The sequence below is a fragment of the Tachyglossus aculeatus genome, chromosome 10, assembly GCF_015852505.1.
Source record: "Tachyglossus aculeatus isolate mTacAcu1 chromosome 10, mTacAcu1.pri, whole genome shotgun sequence".
NCBI classification, from domain to species: domain Eukaryota; kingdom Metazoa; phylum Chordata; class Mammalia; order Monotremata; family Tachyglossidae; genus Tachyglossus; species Tachyglossus aculeatus.
Window position 1 is genome coordinate 10,925,898 of NC_052075.1, and position 18,185 is coordinate 10,944,082.

The 18,185-nt window shown below is 43.0% G+C and overlaps 1 protein-coding gene across 2 annotated transcripts in view; it reads right to left on the reverse strand.

Annotated features, from left to right (window-relative positions):
- SEL1L3 (SEL1L family member 3) overlaps window positions 1-18,185 on the reverse strand; it is an 87,334-nt gene that overhangs the window by 42,029 nt on the left and 27,120 nt on the right. For both annotated transcript variants that reach the window (XM_038752236.1, XM_038752235.1), the window contains exons 6-9: window positions 17,758-17,813; window positions 15,334-15,466; window positions 13,205-13,337; window positions 6,890-7,030 (exon numbers count right to left, since the gene is read on the reverse strand). In XM_038752236.1, coding sequence (XP_038608164.1) covers window positions 6,890-7,030; window positions 13,205-13,337; window positions 15,334-15,466; window positions 17,758-17,813 — 463 coding nt within the window. The remainder of the gene's footprint in view (window positions 1-6,889; window positions 7,031-13,204; window positions 13,338-15,333; window positions 15,467-17,757; window positions 17,814-18,185) is intronic.

Consider the following 18,185-nt stretch of genomic DNA (forward strand, 5'->3'; position numbering starts at 1 on the left):
ACATTGAATAAACTACAGATATGCAAATAAATTACAGATATATAATTACAGGATCTCATTTCCCCTTAAAATTACACAAGATTAGATTCTGCTCGGCTGTATCGTAGTATGTGTCTTGGATGACATTTTAAAGTTCTTATCATACATTTAAAAAAAAATACACCCATATTTGACGCTTCTTGGGCACATCACCGTCAGGGAGCACTGCATTATTCACAACTTTTCAGAAGCACCCTACCTAGCCATCCAAAGCTTCTACAAAACCACACACTTTACCTGACTCTAGTCTTAATTAAATCCCTTACCCATGAGCTTTGAGTTTATTCATGAGTTACAGTCTCTCTAGACTGTAAGGTCACTGTGAGTGGTGTATGTGTCTGTTTATTGTTGTACCGTACTTCCCCAAGTGCTTAATACAGTGCTCTGCACCCAGTAAGCGCTCAAGAAATATGACTGAAAGAAGGAATGAAATTTTAAAACCCATTAGTCAAAAAGTTCTCCGGGTTGAGAACTGCCCCAAAATGCGTGGAAGGCAATCACTTCGGTCAACCTTCAGGTCACTGCAGGCTCCAGAACAGTTGGGTCCTAGTTCTAAAGAATTGTTTCAAAATGGTTAAAATTCTTATGCTTCTATGAATATGTGAACCGGAGTATCTTTCCTCTGGTAAAAACTCAACATGCTCCTCCTGAAGGCAATTTAATAATTAAAATTCCAAGGTCAAACTGCTGCCATACACAATCTTTGAGATCTACATTCCCACTATGGCACAAAACCAAAGTCATAACTATTCTGGTAGCATTGTGAAACCAACAATTTTAAAATTAATTTAATGAAAGTTAATTTCATCCATCTGGTTTAGCATATGCACTTAGACCGGCTGGCCTGCTTCTAACAAAATGGCTTGTTTGTGTAGATGGATGACAAGGTGTACGAAACCAACGCCATCTCATGAGATAAACCACCCTCGCTGTTCAAGCAGATGCAGAAAAACCCATCTCTAAACGAAAGAGTCAGAGGGGTAGACCCACACTCAAGATATGGAAAATTCATCATAGAGCACTGAACGAAATCACTGTTGTTGTTGGGAGGGGAAGACCGATAAGAAAGTTGACTGCACCTTTAAGCCACCCAGAATGTACTGCAGATATTGAAGAGATGGAAAAAAAATGACAAAATCAAAGTACTAGGGAGTGCCACTTGAACCACGGCATAAAGAGCAGCTCATGGTTAAACCAAACCAACCGTCTCTGTTGATACATGCTCACAAGTTAAAAGAGACTTAGGAAATCAACATGCTGAAATGGATGACGTGTCTGGGGTTACTAAGACTTGGAATGTTTTTCATTTTGCTTTCAGAAATCATCCATGAGCCACTCAACTAGCACCCAACCACGGCTGTGACAGTTGTGAGAGATGGCCCGTTTCCCAATACCACACACTCCACAACAGAATGGAAAAAGAACTGGGGCCCATCCAACACTGTCAGTGACTGACCACATCAGGGCAGTTACAGTGCTTTGGTTTCTGAGATCCCGAAAATCAAACCTACGCTTAGATGGGAGAACCGGGGAAAGAAACAGGAGAAGCTGGTGAATCAGCTGCATTGCTCTCACCTCCCCTCTCCGGTCCATACTTCACTCTGCTGCCTGGATAATTTTTCTAAAAAAAAAAAACCATTATTCGGGGCAGGTCTCCCCACTCCTCCAAAACCTGCAATGGTTGCTCATCCTTCTCTGCATGAAAAATAAACTTCTCCCTATCGCCTTTAAGGCAGTCAATTAGCACTCTCCCTCCTACATATCCTCGCTTCTTTCCCTCACAATCCAGCCTGCACACACTACCCCCCTAAACGCCAACCTGCTCGCTGTACCTCGATCTCATCTCCATCACCACCAACCCCTTGCTCACGCCTTCCCTCTGGCCTGGAGCTCCCTCGCCCTTCATATTCGACAGCCCACCACTCTCCCCATCTTCCAAGTCCTACTAAAATCACAGTGATGGTGATAAGGGGGAGGTCTAGATAATTCTCCCAAAGAAGGGAATTCATCCTTTGAAAGTAATCAACAACCCACAAGGGAAAGTCAGGGGAATTTTTCTAATCTTGGGCTTCCCCCCTAGACCATAAGCTCTTCGTGGGTAGGGAACATGTCTATCAACTCTATTACACTGTCCTCACCCCCAAGCTCTTCGAACAGTGCTCTGCACATCATAAGTGCTCAATAAATACAACTGATTGACCAACTGACACCAGCAAGCCCCAAACAGCCTTCAGGCTACAGGAAAGAGCTGAGAAAATGAGAGAAGACAGCCCCGCTTAGGACTGATGTAGTGAATCGGAACATCAGCTGCTCAGGAGTGTCAGACGGCTTCAATCCACAGATGGGGGAAGGGGGAGAAGCCTGCCTGACTGATCTGGAGAAGGTTGCTATTCCTCTTTCAGCAGAAATAGGCTGGGAAGCAGAAACAGACAGCGTCTTTAAGAGGAACTGGCAATTATGTACAAACGTACCACACGATGTGTTCCTTGAAATGTAGACTTCCCTGTTATAAATCAGGATCCGTTCCAGAAACAACCCCAAAATTCTGGTCAGCCTATTAAGGTAATTACTGTACCGTGCTTCCAGACCTCCGCTGATCTCTCCTGCCAAAACTGCCCCTGGCCTGGGTGGGAAAAGTGGGAAAGGGTGAAGGTGGCAGAGGCCAGAGCAGTGGTGGCCACTTCTCTGTTTAAAACTCAAGTTTAAAAATAGAAAAAAAAGGCAGGCTAGTTACGACTGGTTGGCAAAGAGGGGCAGTGGGGCCACTCTAAGTGCTTTTAATTTTTTTAAAAACTATGGGGAAGAGGAGACAAGTGAAACGAACATGGGGATACAAGGAAGTGGGACAGGGGCTTTATGTCCAGCCTGATTAATTTTGTGTCTACCCCCGTGCTTAGTACAGTGCTTGGCACATAGTAACCATTTAACAAATGCCATTATTATTATTACGGTTTACCTACTTATGTACGTAGACATACATTGTCTGATGGTTTACCCCAAGGTAACTCATATCTCCAGGGAGGTTGTTCTGAAGGGTGATTGTAACCCAGAGTATATCTGTTGTTGTAAGGGTCCCGCCTTCAAAACTTCCTAGGGGCCAAATTTTAACAGTCAGAATGACTAGTTTGAGAAAGAGAAGGAATGAAAAGGGGACCAGGAAGCAAGACAATTAGCTCCACAGAACCACCTGAACTTAACACTTGGCCACATAATAACAATAATAACAAAATTATTATTAGCATTATGGTACTTGTCAAGCACTTTCTATGTGCCAAGCACTGTTTTAAGCACTGGGGAAAAGATACAGGTGAATCAGTTTGGACACCATCCCTGTCCCATATGCTCATGGTCTAAGTAGGAAGGCATAGGATTTAATCCCCATTTTACAGATGAGGTAACTGGGGCACAGAGAAGTTAAGTGACCCATCCGAGGTCACACAGCAGACACAAGACAGAACCAGGATTAGAACCCAGGTCCTCTGACTTCAAGGGCCAAGCTCTTTCCACTAGACAACGCTGCTTCTCAGGCCATGCTGCTTTTCACTTCTATCCCAATAGAGATTTGTTGGCCTCTCTGGGAAAGAGCCAGTGGAAAGAGTTTGGAGGCTTTGGCGTCAGAGGTCATGGGTTCAAATCCCACTCCACGTGACTTTGGGCAAGTCACTTAACTTCTCTGTGCCTTAGTTACCTCATCTATAAAATGGGGATTAAGACTGTGAGCCCCTTGTGGGACACCCTGATCACCTTGTAACTTCCCCAGCACTTAGAACAGTGCTTGGCACATAGTAGGCACTTAATAAATGCCATTATTATTATTATTATCTTTGCTGCATGAGAACATCGAGTCTGAGGCTTTTTTCTATCAACTAATCAACGGCATTTCTTGAGTGCTTACTGTGTGCAGGGCACTCTACGAAGCGCTTGGCAAAGTACAACAGAACAGAATTGGTAGACATGATTGCATCCCACAAGGAGTTTACCACTGGAACCAAACTGAGTGGGAAAGAGAAATCCAATCAAGAGCATGTGTTTCGTAGGGACATGCAGAAGGATAAAGACCACTAGGTTCTTAATTCCTGTTCACAATTTGGCTGATTCTTCAAGAGCTAAAGGGACAGGATGGATCGATTTCACGTCAACATTAGGTCAATGATTGCTGCCCTGCCCTAGTAACCAGCATCTCCCAAAGCAGCCAAAAGGCGTAAGCTCTCACTGGGTGATTCCCCAGTTTTGAGGAAAAACTGGGGTGCTCTCTGACTTCAATGGACTGGCTGAGAAGTCCTGCTTTCTTGTCCCATGTCCTTCCAGTTTGCTAGGGAAGCTGTAGTTGAACTCCATCATGGCCTCCTTTCATCACTCATCAGAAATGTGATGTTGCCTCATTAAAGTAAAGACAAATGATCCTTACTTACATCACTCAACATGGGATAAAGACACTCTACTGTTAGAGATCAGGTCAGTCCTAAAGAGCAGCTGCCAAGAAAAACATGACAAATCTCTATGCAAAACCAGAAAAGCAGAAACAAGGCTCTCAATAAATTGTCTTCTCTAGCTCCCTGCTAACAGAAATACTACCTTTATATATCTATCCTGCTCTTTTGGTGCCCCAGAGAAAATTTTAGGAAAAAATATCTATCGTCACTGAGTTTCTCTTTAAGAGTAACACGAATCCTCCTTGAAGCAATTTCAACTGGTTGTGTTTTCTCCTCCTTGAAAAAATCAAATTTACAGAATACAAATGGAAGCCTGAATTTCTTATTTGCCAATCCTCTGGAGCTCTCTCATGAATGATTGTTAAAACAAGGACTAAAAATTAAGCGCTGAACTAATGAAGTTGATTTCCTACTAAGGATTCCCAAGGAAAAGGTAAGGAATAGTCCAGCTATGGTGTGCTCCGGCTCCTGACACCCAGAGGGTATCGTCACTTTATTCTGGAAAGTTTCAAAGCGCCGGCTTGACAGCTGCTTAGGAATAATGAGGGTGAAATGAGGGAGCACGTGTGGGGTTGAGAACACAGCCAGACTGATTTAATCCTCCTTTCTATAGGAAATCAGATTCAAATATGCCTTAAGCCTAAATTTTCCACAATCTACAAAATCTAATTATCTTGCCTTCTATTCACCTGGGTCAAGGACCCGGGCACCCCTCGACTCCACCAACTGAATCTCAGAGAGTTGTCAGAGGCCTGGGCAATCCTACGCAAATATAAAGTGCCAGAGAGTGTGATTAATACTAATAGTGAGGAGTAGCTGACTCCTTTCTGTCATGTAGCGTCTCGTTCTCCAAGCAAGGGGAAAGCTGAAGCTGGGAAGGTGAGTGGGATGGAAAGCAGGGGGCCGGCCTGTGAGTACAACCTCTCTGTCCCAACGAACGCTCTTTCATCCTCGCCCATGCCTCCTCCCAGCCCTGAAGAAAGGACCAGAGAGGGAAAGGTTGTTCGTAGAGCGGGAGGGAGCAGGAGGGAGGCTCGTGTGGAGGAGGGAGAGATCTGCCACTGCAGCATCTCCTTAGTAAGGCTGCGGCTCTGTCTCTCAATTCACCGATACGAGCAGAGAAAGCTTTGAGAGACATGACAGGCAGGGGAGACCCAAGGAGAAGGGGGTTGAGGCCACCCCTCATTAGGTTATCACCTGACAGAATCAATCAATCAATCGCATTTATTGAGCGCTTACTGTGTGCAGAGCACTGTACTAAGTGCTTGGGAAGTACAAGTTGGAAACATATAGAGACAGTCCCTACCCAACAGTGGGCTCACAGTCTAAAACCCCTGACAAGTACGGGAAGTCCGCTAATATTCCATGGAAGCTGTCAATTGGTTGGAATGATTTGAGGATGCATGCTCAGCTAGGAGGAATTACCTTTTGGGGGTGGGAAGAGTCAAGCATAACAACTCTAAGAGTATCCCCTCCTCTATCAAGCTCTGAAGCAGGGAAAAAGCCTCTGTCGGTCACCATCCTGGATCCCCTCAATGAGGCCTGCTTGGAGGAGGAGAGGACCGTTCTTCCTGTTCCGGCAGCCTCTGCCGGAAGCAGGGACTGTGCACCAGCCAAAAGCAGCACAAAAAGACATGTACCAGGGGAAACACAGCTGCAGCCGGGTCATAACCCAGAGGCCGCTGAACACGGCAACCACTGGCTCCGTCCCAAGCCCGTCCCCTTCAGCCAAATTGTGCTTAGTCTGAGCAGGAATGCTGAGGCCTCGGCTCAGAGGGCACCCATGGGTGCCAATGCCACGATCTGAGCCACGACAAGATTTGCTTACACTGAGCCGAGAACTTTTACCTACAATTGATTTCAAGTTCTTACCCTCAGGCACTAGGAAACTGATGTGATGTGTAAGTTCGAGACACACAGGGGGAGATTTTAAGTTTGGAGCGAAGCCCTTTTCTCACTGGCTTTCAGCTTTCTAAGCCTTTTCAGAGTTTTCTGTGAGGAAGTTCCTATTTTCTTCGCAAAACTTGACTAATCACCCTAATTTTATTCAAATGTGGTTGAAAGCCTAATACGCCCAAAGAGCCAAGTCATTATAGAAATGAACAGAGGCAGATTCTTTGCAGAAAGTGTGCTTGCAAGGTTCCTAGACTGGTCCTGAAGCCTTAAAATACACTGATTAGGCAATTTCCAAGTCTAGAATCCAGTTTCCAGCCTTCGGGTGTGTGCACGGCATTTCTATTAGTTTCACCGAATACTGTGAGAATCCAAGGGCAGTATTTAAATCTGTGGGAAAATTTCCCAGTGCACAATAGTTGAAGTGATTTAGGAGCACAAAACCACTTAAGTGGTACTACAAAATAACAAAGTAAGGAGTCTTCCAGACAAGCATCAAAAAGCTAAAACCAAAGCAAAATTACCAGCCGATAAATCCATCTCTTGCAGAACATGGAACAAGTTGTGATATTTATCCTTTAATTCTTTCCCCCACGGAAAGGCATTGCACATCAACAGTCCTCCATACTTGGTCTGGAGATACAAATAGTAGTTCTCATGGATACCTGGAGAGAATGAGAAAGACACCACACATCACTCGGAAGACGAAATTTCGCACATCTAAAAGACTTTGACGGTAAAATCCTTCTGCCTAAGACAGAAATGAAATCTGCAAATAAGAAATGAAGTTGGAGCCTATGTTAACATAGTTTTCTGTCTCCCTCTACGCATTAACAGATCATCCATGATACAATTCAGTGGCGCCTGGTTTTCTGGCCAATTCTCCCCCTAATCTAACAGGGAGCATCAGGAGAACACAGCCTAGATTAGTTCCTTAATAATTACGGTATTCGTTCAGTGCCCGCTATGTGCGAAGCACTGTTCTAAGCGCTGCAGTAGATACAGAGTAATCAGGTGGTCCCACGTGAGGCTCACAGTGTTAATCCCCATTTTTACAGATGAGGTAACAGAGGCACAGAGAAGTGAAGTGGTTTGCCCAAGGATTAGGAATCCCAAGCCTGTGCTGTTTCCATTAAGCCACACTGCTTTTCTACTATCTCTTCTCTTACTACCAGGTTTTCAGTCATCAATAAATACGATTGATTGATTGATCCATCCTGCCTCTTTTCTTCTCAAGTTCTTTCCAGCTGTCCTTCCCGCCGCATCTCCTGTCAACCCAGTCAGGGCTTCCCCTTTCCCACCATTACCACTCCATCACTTGACTGATATGGCTGATATAGAGAGAAGCAGAGTGGCCTAATGGGTAGAGCAAAGGCCTGGGAATCAGAAGGATGTGACTTCTAATCCTGGCTCTCCCACTTGTCTGCTGTGAGGCCTTGGTTATGTTACTGACTTCTCTGTGCCCGACCTCATCTGTAAAATAGGATTAAGAGTGTGAGTCCCATAGGGGATATGGACTGTGTTCAACTTCATTAGCTTGTATGTAGCTCAGTGCTTGGCATGTAGTAAGTGCTTAAGAAAAACAATAAAAATACATATGAATAATTGTCCTTAGTGTTTAAAGATGATGTTACTGCCAATGTTTTTTATCTCTCTGACAGAGAGTAGCTGAAGACAGAGACACAGCCAGCAGCTCCTACTACCCAATCAATCAATCCATCATATTTACTGAACGCTTACTTTGTGCAGAGCACTGTACTAAATGCTTGGAGGGGTACAATATAGCAGTATATCAGACTCACTGCAAATATCAAGTCTGTCCTCTGCTGGGCTCATGTATTTGCTAGCTTGAGGTTCGACTGCTGGACTTTGCTTCTTGCTTTCCCGATCTCTGCTAAAAGAGCCATCTCATTTCTGATTTCTGGGTTGCGTACTCCTGTCTAGACCCAGATGCTAGGCTTCAATCCCCAAGATTGTCTTTCACTCTGTCCTTAAAATGCCTCTTCTCCCACACCCGGTTTTACCACCCTTCCATTCAGCATATAGACAGCAACTTCTTGGGCAGCCCGCTTCATCCATTCTCCTCCCCTTCACCACCCTGCAGAATTGGGTTAAAACAATCACTGGTCACAGGACTTTGTTGTTTATGAGTCTCTCTCTCTTGCCACATGACACTTCCAACACACAGGGGTGTTAGACAGACAGTTCAAGAACCTGGATATCATGTCTGTGGAGGGCCCAGCTGCTGCAGTCACATAGAAAGCTGGACTCTAAGACCATCCCCTGGACTTTTTTTTTCGTCTCAGGCTTGATGCTATTCTTGGGCCCTTTTCTGCCTGTCCGAAGTCAGAAATCAGATGCTTTAAGAGAAAGCTAATGGGACAAGCTAGACCATGACTCTGTAGCCACACAAAAGGGAAATGATCCAAAGTAGCAGAAAGTGAGAAGCCTTCTGGAAAGACCAGTAAAAGAAATTGCTGAACTCAGTCTGGTTCCTTGGAGGCCCTGCTAGACTATAAGCTCCTTGAAGGGACATATCACATCTACTAACTTTACTGTACTTTCCCAAGCATGTTGTACAGTCCTCTGTACAAAGCAATCAATCCATCAACTGGGTTCATTAAACTGTACTGTGTGCAGAGCACTGTACTAAGCACTTGGGAGCATGTAATAAATAAATTCATTCATTCATTCAATTGTATTTATTCAGCGCTTACTGTGTGCAGAGCACTGTACTAAGTGCTTGGGAAGTACAAGTTGGCAACATATAGAGACGGTCCCTACCCAACTGCGGGCTCACAGTCTAGAAGGGGGAGACAGACAACAAAACAAAACATATTAACAAAATAAAATAAATAGAATAGTAAATATGTACAAGTAAAATAAATAGAGTAATAAATCTGTACAAACATATATACAGGTGCTGTGGGGAGGGGAAGGAGGAAGGGCAGGGGGGATGGGGAGGGGGAGAGGAAGGAGGGGGCTCAGTCTGGGAAGGCCTCCTGGAGGAGGTGAGCTCTCAGTAAGGCTTTGAAATAAATAGTACTGATGGCATTTATTAAGCGCTTACTATGTGCAAAGCACTGTTCTAAGCACTGGGGAGGTTACAAGGTGATCAGGTTGTCCCACAGGGGGCTCACAGTCTTGATCCCCATTTTACAGATGAGGTAACTGAGGCACAGAGAAGTGCAGTGACTTGCCCAAAGTCACACAGCTGACAATTGGCAGAGCCGGGATTTGAACCCATGACCTCTGACTCCAAAGCCCGTGCTCTGTCCACTAAGCCACACTGCTGGTAGACCTGTTCCCTGCCCACAACAAGCTCATGGGCTAGAGAACTCAATAAATACTATTAACTGAAATGCTGGGTGGGGGTGAGGGGTGTCCCTTGTTGGCCTTTGCTAAGGAACAAAGCATTAGGTAAGCCAAGGTGATGTATGAGACTGGAAGGTGAGGCAGAAGCAGCTGGAAACTTGTCCTGTCATTTCGCTCCCTGTAAATGTGCCGTAGAAATGGATTAAGAGATGGAGCTTGCCATTCATACTTATGCAGAGAGCTCTTCCTGAAATCGCATCAACCACTGAAACCCATTTATTTTCCATTTAGAATCTTGCCGCTTTCTATTGCCCTTTTATCTGCAGTGTCGTGTCTGACCCATTCAGCTGGGAAAGACCTGAGCGTCCCAGCCAGAAGGCCCCTGAAATCTGCTACATTAACACCTCTGCCTGTTTTATTTCTGAATATTCTCCAGGGAACAACCTTGGAGGCCTCAGATAGTTATTATTACCATTATTATCAATAATAATAATAATAATGGCATTCATTAGGTGCTTACTTTGTGCCAGGCAATGCTAAGTGCTGGTCTAGATACAGGCTAACCAGGTTGGACAGAGTCCCTATCCCACATGGAGCTCCCAGTCTTTATCCCCATTTTACAGATGAGATAACTGTGGCACAGAGAAATTAAGTAACTTGCCCAAGGTCACACAGCAGACAGGTGGTAGGGCCGGGATTAGAACCCAGGTCCTTCAGATTCCCAGGCCCATGCTCTATCCACTAGGCCATGCTTCTCAAGTCCATAGGCCAGGTTGAGCTAAAGTTAAAATTGGCCAGGTTCATGTCTCGGCACGGGTGTTGGCATTACCTTCACTTAAGGCATTATGGGATGTTCATTCATTCATTCACTCAATCGTATTGAGCGCTTACTGCGTGCAGAGCACTGTACTAAGCGCTTGGGAAGTACAAGTTGGCAACATATAGAGACGGTCCCTGCCCAACAGTGGGCTCACAGTCTAGAAGATGGAAGGCTCAGCAGCATTCATTCATTCATTCATTCAATCGTATTTATTGAGCTCTGTGTGCAGAGCACTGTACTAAGCGCTTGGGAAGTACAAGTTGGCAATATATAGAGACGGTCCCTACCCAACAGTGGGCTCACAGTCTAGAAGATGGAAGGCTCAGCAGCAGGCGAATGGGATGGATTAACCGGGATTCCATCATATGTATGGAAACATGGGTAAGCAATCCAGGCCCGTTTCTAGACTGTGAGCCCATTGTTGGATATGGATTGACTCTAACTGTTGCCTAATTGTACTTTCCAAGCACTTTGCACAGTGCTCTGCACACAGTAAGCGCTCAATAAATATGACTGACTGAATGAATGAATGTCTGCTTTGGTTGGAATGGGTCTACCAACTCTGTTATATTGTACTGTACTCTCCCTAGACCTTAGTATGGTGCTCCGCCCAAAGTTAGCACTCAATAGATATCACTGATTGATCGATTCTGGTTCGTGCCCAGATGGGATGGAATTGCTGTGTTCCTGGTTTTCAGCTTGAGCTATTGTGGCCAAGTGTTGGGAATGATTTGTGTGTGTGGGGGGGGGGTTAAACTCTTCCTTTTCCAGGCTACAATTTCCAAACCAAGCTGCAACAAAGCTACGGAAAGTGTTGGCAGGTGCCATCTGGGATGACTAAGGGTGTCCCTCCCCGACCTCCAAGAAGGTAGTGCAAGGTGATATTCAGATGATCATCAACAATAGTAAGCGCTTAATAAATGCCACTGTTATTATTATTATTATTAATTAGCATCCTCCTCCTCTTACTGCAGCACTGAGTACACTTACCTCCCAAATGGGCTAGCCAAGCCTTTACTACATTGATGGAACTACTTTTTACATAAGTATCCCTTCGAGTGCTGAGCATAAGGCTGGACAAAGAGGTTAAAAACAGTACCTGGGATGAGGAGACAAAGTATACAACTCACAAACACTAAAATTGTCTCCTTGAATAATATTTATAGAGCACTTGCTAAATGCAGATACGGTATTAAGCACTTTCGAGAGAAAAACATAGCTTTAATTCTATTGTTCTGACGATTTTGACACCTGTCTACATGTTTTGTTTTGTTGTCTGTCTCCCCGTTCTAGACTGTGAGCCCATTGTTGGGTAGGGACCATCTCTATATGTTACCTATTTGTACTTCCCAAGCGCTTAGTACAGTGCTCTGCACACAGTAAGCACCCAATAAAGACAATTGAATGAATGGATACAAGATATGTTCCCTGTTTTCAAGGAGATATTCTCTAAATATATATATATATATATATATATATATATATATGTGTATATATATATACATACATATATATTTATCCAACAGCTTTTTGATTTTTCTTATAGCAAGGCAGAGCTGGTCCCAAAGAATTGTGCATTATTTAAATATGTAGAATAACAAGTTAAAAAATGGTCCAAAAATGAAGGTGCATATATAAGGTGTATATATTTTAAAAAATACATATGTATATACCTTCATTTTGGGACCTTATATGAACTCCTTATTCAAAATATGTAAATAATACACAATGCCTCGGGATCATCTCTGCTTTGTTATCAAAAAAATGATCAAAAGGCTTTCTGAATTCCATATTATGTTGGAATTACATAGAGTTAGAGCTCTATATCATTTTTCTGTTCCACTTCCCCTGCATTTTTTCTCCTATGGGTCTACATCCTGAAGAATGCCTACTGCTACTACCAAAGTTTTATAAAGGCGTCAAGATTTTGAAAGCCAAATTCACTTTTTTACAGTCTGGAAAACGTGTTGGAGCACTTAGCCACTAATACGCAAGGAAGCGGGTTGGTAGGACCGTAGTTTATGGTTAATTTTTGGTGAGAGCTGTTCAAAACATCCAAATGTTCCTGTTCAAAGTCGTTGGGTAGCAGGGAAGGAACGGAAAGGAATGGAGGGGGAGGGAAGGAGGGAGAGAAGAAGGGAAAAGGAAAAGGAAAGGCTACACTTGCCAGGAAACAAAAGGGACTAGTCATGGCCTCTTTGTTAATGTGTGGTCCTGGGCAGAGTCAAGCCCCTGAGTTCCCTTGATAAGGGGAGAAAGATCTGGAGCTGCTTATGTTTGCTCTCTGACACTGATCCGTAAGGAGCCTCTTCAGAGCTGGCTCCTCATAGGTAAACCCATATCCCTTAATTACGCTGACGGAAAGGGAGGCCAGAGAAATGGGAGCTGATGATCTATTCTGGAGTTTTTCTGGTGTAAATCTTAGTTTGAAATTACTTTCACACACGCTTTTCAGTTGTATCACCTATTACAATATCATTTCTTAGCAGACACAAGTAATCAGAGGTTTACAGTTCTTCCAAGTATTCAGGCAGAGTCCCCTTTTGGATTCTGGCCAGATCCCAGGTCTCTTTTATTCCTTTTGAATACCTCATGTGGAAGAGGACTAAAGCTTCTCATTTTAGGTATTTTAACAAGGAGCCGCCTGTCTGACGGAGGTAAGAGCAGGTAGCTTCAATTCGATATCACAAAATTCAGTACTTACAAACATTTTGATCTGAGTGGCCTTGTTGAACTGTGTGTTTGTACACAGACACTATTTCTTGAATCTCAGCACACCTCTCATAGTACGACTCAATTTGTTCAGCAAGTTGTTTTTCAAAGAGAGGGTTAAAAATCTAGAAAAAAACAAAGGTAATTTCATCCAAAGGCACATCTAAGATACTGGGCCTGTTGCCATTTCTTCTCCGTATCTTCCTTATCTTCTCCTTATACATCTTCTGCATGCAAAGTTTCTGTTTTCAGTTTTTCTGAACAAAGACGTCATGCAAATCCTAGGTATTTTTTTAATGATAATAACTTCAAAAGGAACGCTGCGTGCGATGCAGATTTTCAACTGCACTAGGCAAAAGCAGTACAGTCAATTCTATTACATGAGGGCTACGTTCTTGTTCTTGTTCTCATGTTAAAGAAAACTTATTGTATATGGGCCTGCACTTTCAGATGCCGCATACATGGACGGCCATTTCTTTGGACGTCAAATACGTTGCCTGAATAATGTTCTCCAACTATCCCACAAAAGCACAGTGAACACACACATTACTTGGCCTTTAACTCTGCCCAGACCAATGGAAAACTTGAAGAACATAAGCCGAATACAGGGATCCAGATTTCGGGCACTTACTGCCCGGAATTTAATTTCAAAGTTTGAGGTCTTGTGTTAGCTAAGGTGGTAAATAGCCTCATTAACATGGACCATGCTAGCATATCAGATGACCAGGGTTTCAACGTAAATAATAACATGTGCAATGGATGTCACTTCTACTCAGACCAGTGGTCCACCCAGCCCTGTCTTCAGTCTCTGACTCAAGTAACAGGATGGTTTTAGGCATAGTGCCTTTTTTAACAATGTGTTTCAGCACTTTACTGAATTTCAGTGTCGTCTGTTCTCCCATAACGCAATTGCATAACACAATTTCATCCCTGTGATAACAGAAAACTGACTGCACGTGTTAACTAATTTCAGGGACGTGAATACCCACACAGTTGAGACCTAATTCTCAACCTCAGCTGAAAAAATGTCCACTACTCTGTTAATAAACGGAGTCTTCATTTACTAGCTTGCAGTTCTTGCCCATGATGCTGGGATCTGTGAGTTGGACTTGCTGGGTGGCCACGCAACAACGAGGAGAGGTACTGCTTTCAGAAACTGTGGTGTCTTGGGCCGTAAGACGGATGCCCATTGGAGGAAAGGGCCCTGAGGCTGGAATTGCCTGTTCTGGCAGGATGCTCTCACCCATCTTTTCCCTTCGAGAATTTCCCAGGCTGATTCTGCTACTCTCCCTCCTTCATCTAATAGCACTGGGAGTCAGGTGAAGCCGTGGAGGGGTATGACAAAGGAACAGAGAAAAGGCTTTCTGAAGGAAACAGAAGTCAACACAAGGATGCCCGCTCCATCTAGTTCCCATCCGATAATGGGTGGGAGCCACAGCTCAGAGTATCTGAGAGCTGGCCCAGAGTCTTCCAAGACTTGATACCCAATGGCTCCTCCTCTAGACTGCAAGCTCATTGCGGTCAGGGAATGTGTCTATCATTATATTGGACTCTCCAAGTGCTTAGTTCAGTGCTCTGCACACAGTAAGCATTCAATTAATATGTATGACTGACTGACTGGATTGCAATTACTCTGCAATGAGGAGGACTTCAGGAAGGGTTAACTCCAATGATTGCCACATCATCACCAAGTCAATAAGGCGTGGTCCTGGTTGACAAGATTTCTGAAGAAGACGATGCACTGAACAAATAAATTTAATACACTAAAGCATCCATTCTTAATACCTTAAATAGTCCCTCATAAAGGCAGATTGCTGAATAACTAAGATTCTCTGCTTTCATTGGCTTAATCGCTCAATAGGCAACATCTTGAAAAAAATCCCACTCTATAATTAAGCTAGAAGTTATTAAAACACAGAGAGTAAATGGTTTCCATTTTATATGAACTAAATGAACCTTATCTTAAAAGAAATTCATTATCACACTTGCTGAAAATTCTCAAATTTAATTTTACTTGATGACTGAGTTATTACTCTATTTGGCTTCAGCAAATCTCTTATTTACTTTGTATTATACTATGCATGAATAATCACAAATCTGCTACTTATCATCTGCACATACCTGCTCCGTCTCCAGAATGCTGAGACGATAGTATTTCGCGGGTCCAAAGAATCCTTCAATTCCAGACGCATATCGACTGCCTCCAAGAATAAAGTACCCAGCTGTATCATTATAATAGAAATCTTCCCTAAAACTAGAAAATAAGACAGATGATTAAATGTGCTCTGTGCTGGATACAGCTCAAGAACAAGAAGCTGGCATCCCTTCATTGGTCCTCCTAAGATTCCCCGCAAGATTTTTTCTGAGCCTTTCATTCCAGCCCATCTAGCAGAAAAAAAAAAATACTGGCAGGAAGTCTTTGCACCACAACATGCTGTATGATCAAGAGCAAATTAATCAGTCAATGGCATTTATTGAGCTCTTACTGTGTGCAGGGTTCTGCACTAAGCGTTTGAGAGTCTAATACAAGAATTGGTAGATATGTTCCCTGAACACTTTATCTTTTCATTCTTATGTTTATCAGCAAAACAAAACCGTCTCAGTTCCTCTCAGCACAAATGAGAGGAAAAACTAATAAATGAATGTAAATACTAATGCAACGATGAGCTTAGGTCCTACGCTGCATACAGTAAGTGCTCAATAAATACCATTGATGATGATGCAAGTGATAATAATCGTGGTATTTGTTAAGCACTTACTATGTGCTACACATTAACAGTAATAGTATTACTGAGTCCCTACTGAATGTGAAGCACTGCATTACTTGCTTTGGAAATGTAGCGAAAATAATCACAAGCTGTGAAATCAGAAAGAATAAAATTAAATGTTCAGTTGAATACATCTAAATGCTGAGGATGGGCATACGGACAAGAGGCAGCTGAAGGGTTGATAAGATTCGGAATACAGATCATTAGTCAGGGAATGTGAGTTTTAAAGTCGTACTTATCTACATCTTTGCCACTACCTGTAATTTATTCTAGTGTCTCTTCTCTCCTGCTAGATTGTAGGCACCTTCAGGGCACAGTTAAGGCCTCTACTGTACTCACCCATACACTTTTTACAGTGCTTTGCACAGAGTAAACAAATAGTAATAATAATAATAGTGATATTTGTTACATACTTACTATGTGCCGGCGCTATACTAAGTGCTGAGGGGCTGGGGGGTACAGGGAGATGAATAAAGGGAGCAAGTCAGGGCAATGCAGAAGGGAGTGGGAGAAGAGGAAAGGAGGGCTTAGTCAAGGAAAGCCTCTTGGAGGAGATGTGCTACAGATCTGAAGGGGTTGTACTGTACCCTCCCAAGCACTCGGTAAAGTGCTCCATGCTCAATGATTTTCATTGATGATTGATCTCTCTAAGAGCCTAGTACAGTGCTCGACATTCAGTAGGCATTCTTCAGTGCTCTGTATCCAGGAGGGACCCAGTAAATACTAGTGTGAGATCATTATGGGCAGGGAACCTGTCCACATGTTTTGTTTTGTTGTCTATCTCCCCCTTCTAGACTGTGAGCCTGTTGTTGGGTAGGAAACCGTCTCTATATGTTGCCAACTTGTACTTCCCAAGCGCTTAGTACAGTGCTCTGCACACAGTAAGCGCTCAATAAATATGATTGAATGAATGAATGAATGAATAAATACAATTGAATGAATGAATACCAATTGTGTTGTATTATACTCTCCCGAGCGCTCAATACAGTGCTCTTCTTTTAGTAAGCGCTCAATAAATACCATTAATTGACTGAATTCTGTTTTCAATTCACTGCCTCTTGGTCTTTTCTCACTGGAAATGAAAATCATCTGGTCACCACTGTTCACAGTCTTCAGGATGGCCATTAAGCCTCCACTCAGCCATCTCTTCTCTAAATTAAGTAATCGCTTTAGTCTTTCTACTCCCTAAATACCCCCATGAAAATAAGCATCAAGTCACACGTTCAGAGTCTGAAAGAAATCAGGATGGGCTTAATGAAAAACAGGCAATGGGCCCAAGGAGAAAACTGGGCCATTTGCCCAAAAGCACCTTTACATAATCAGCCTCTCGTTTCAATACTCTTGAATTGGATTTTTAAAGATGGGCATTTGCTAGAGAACTGTGATTATACTTGCTGCAGGCAGATGTTGGTATTCACTTAGAAGAGTGATTTTTTGCTATATAAGACATATTTGCTTAAACCTTTGGTAGGACATGCTTTTCCAACAAAATGATTTATAAATTACCCCCAAAAAGAGACCTTATGAGAAGATTTAGGGGAAAAACAAATCTGACTGTTCTTTAGAGGAAGTGTAAGTGAAATTCATGGGTACAATCAATAAACAGAACTAGGAATTTTGTCATTTGGTCAGCAAGGAGGTTAGAAAGGGTGAAGAAAGAGTTATGGGAGTGAGGAAAAAGATGAATCAAACTACATTTGGGTACCAAGACAGAACTGTGGGCAGATTTCTCAAGTGTTACACCATTTTTGTGCATAAAGTAGAAAGCTGAACTTACATAATAGACTGATCATGATGGCTCTTCAAATCCTGTCCACTACTGGTTATCATAATCTAAAAGGAAGGAGACACAAATATCGACTTTGATTAATTAAAATCTAATGAATTGATTCATACCTGTTGGGTATTAGTTGGAATTCACCTTTTATTCTACCTCTCCATAGCAGAGTCTTGAAAACGCTCGTTAACAGCTCATGCACATTTCTTTAATGGGAACTGGCCAATATTTTAACCTTTCCCTAATGATCTAATATGCCAGTCAGCTTTCTCTTGGGGGAGTTAGAGCCTTTGAAATGTCACTCTCCAGATGAACTGAAGACCTTTCTCCTTTATGCTTAAAGAGCAGTGGTTCCAGTTACTGACAAGAAGAAGAAGGTGTAAGAAATTAAGGGGACGCTGTGCCAAAAGGCCTTTAAAACAAAAAGC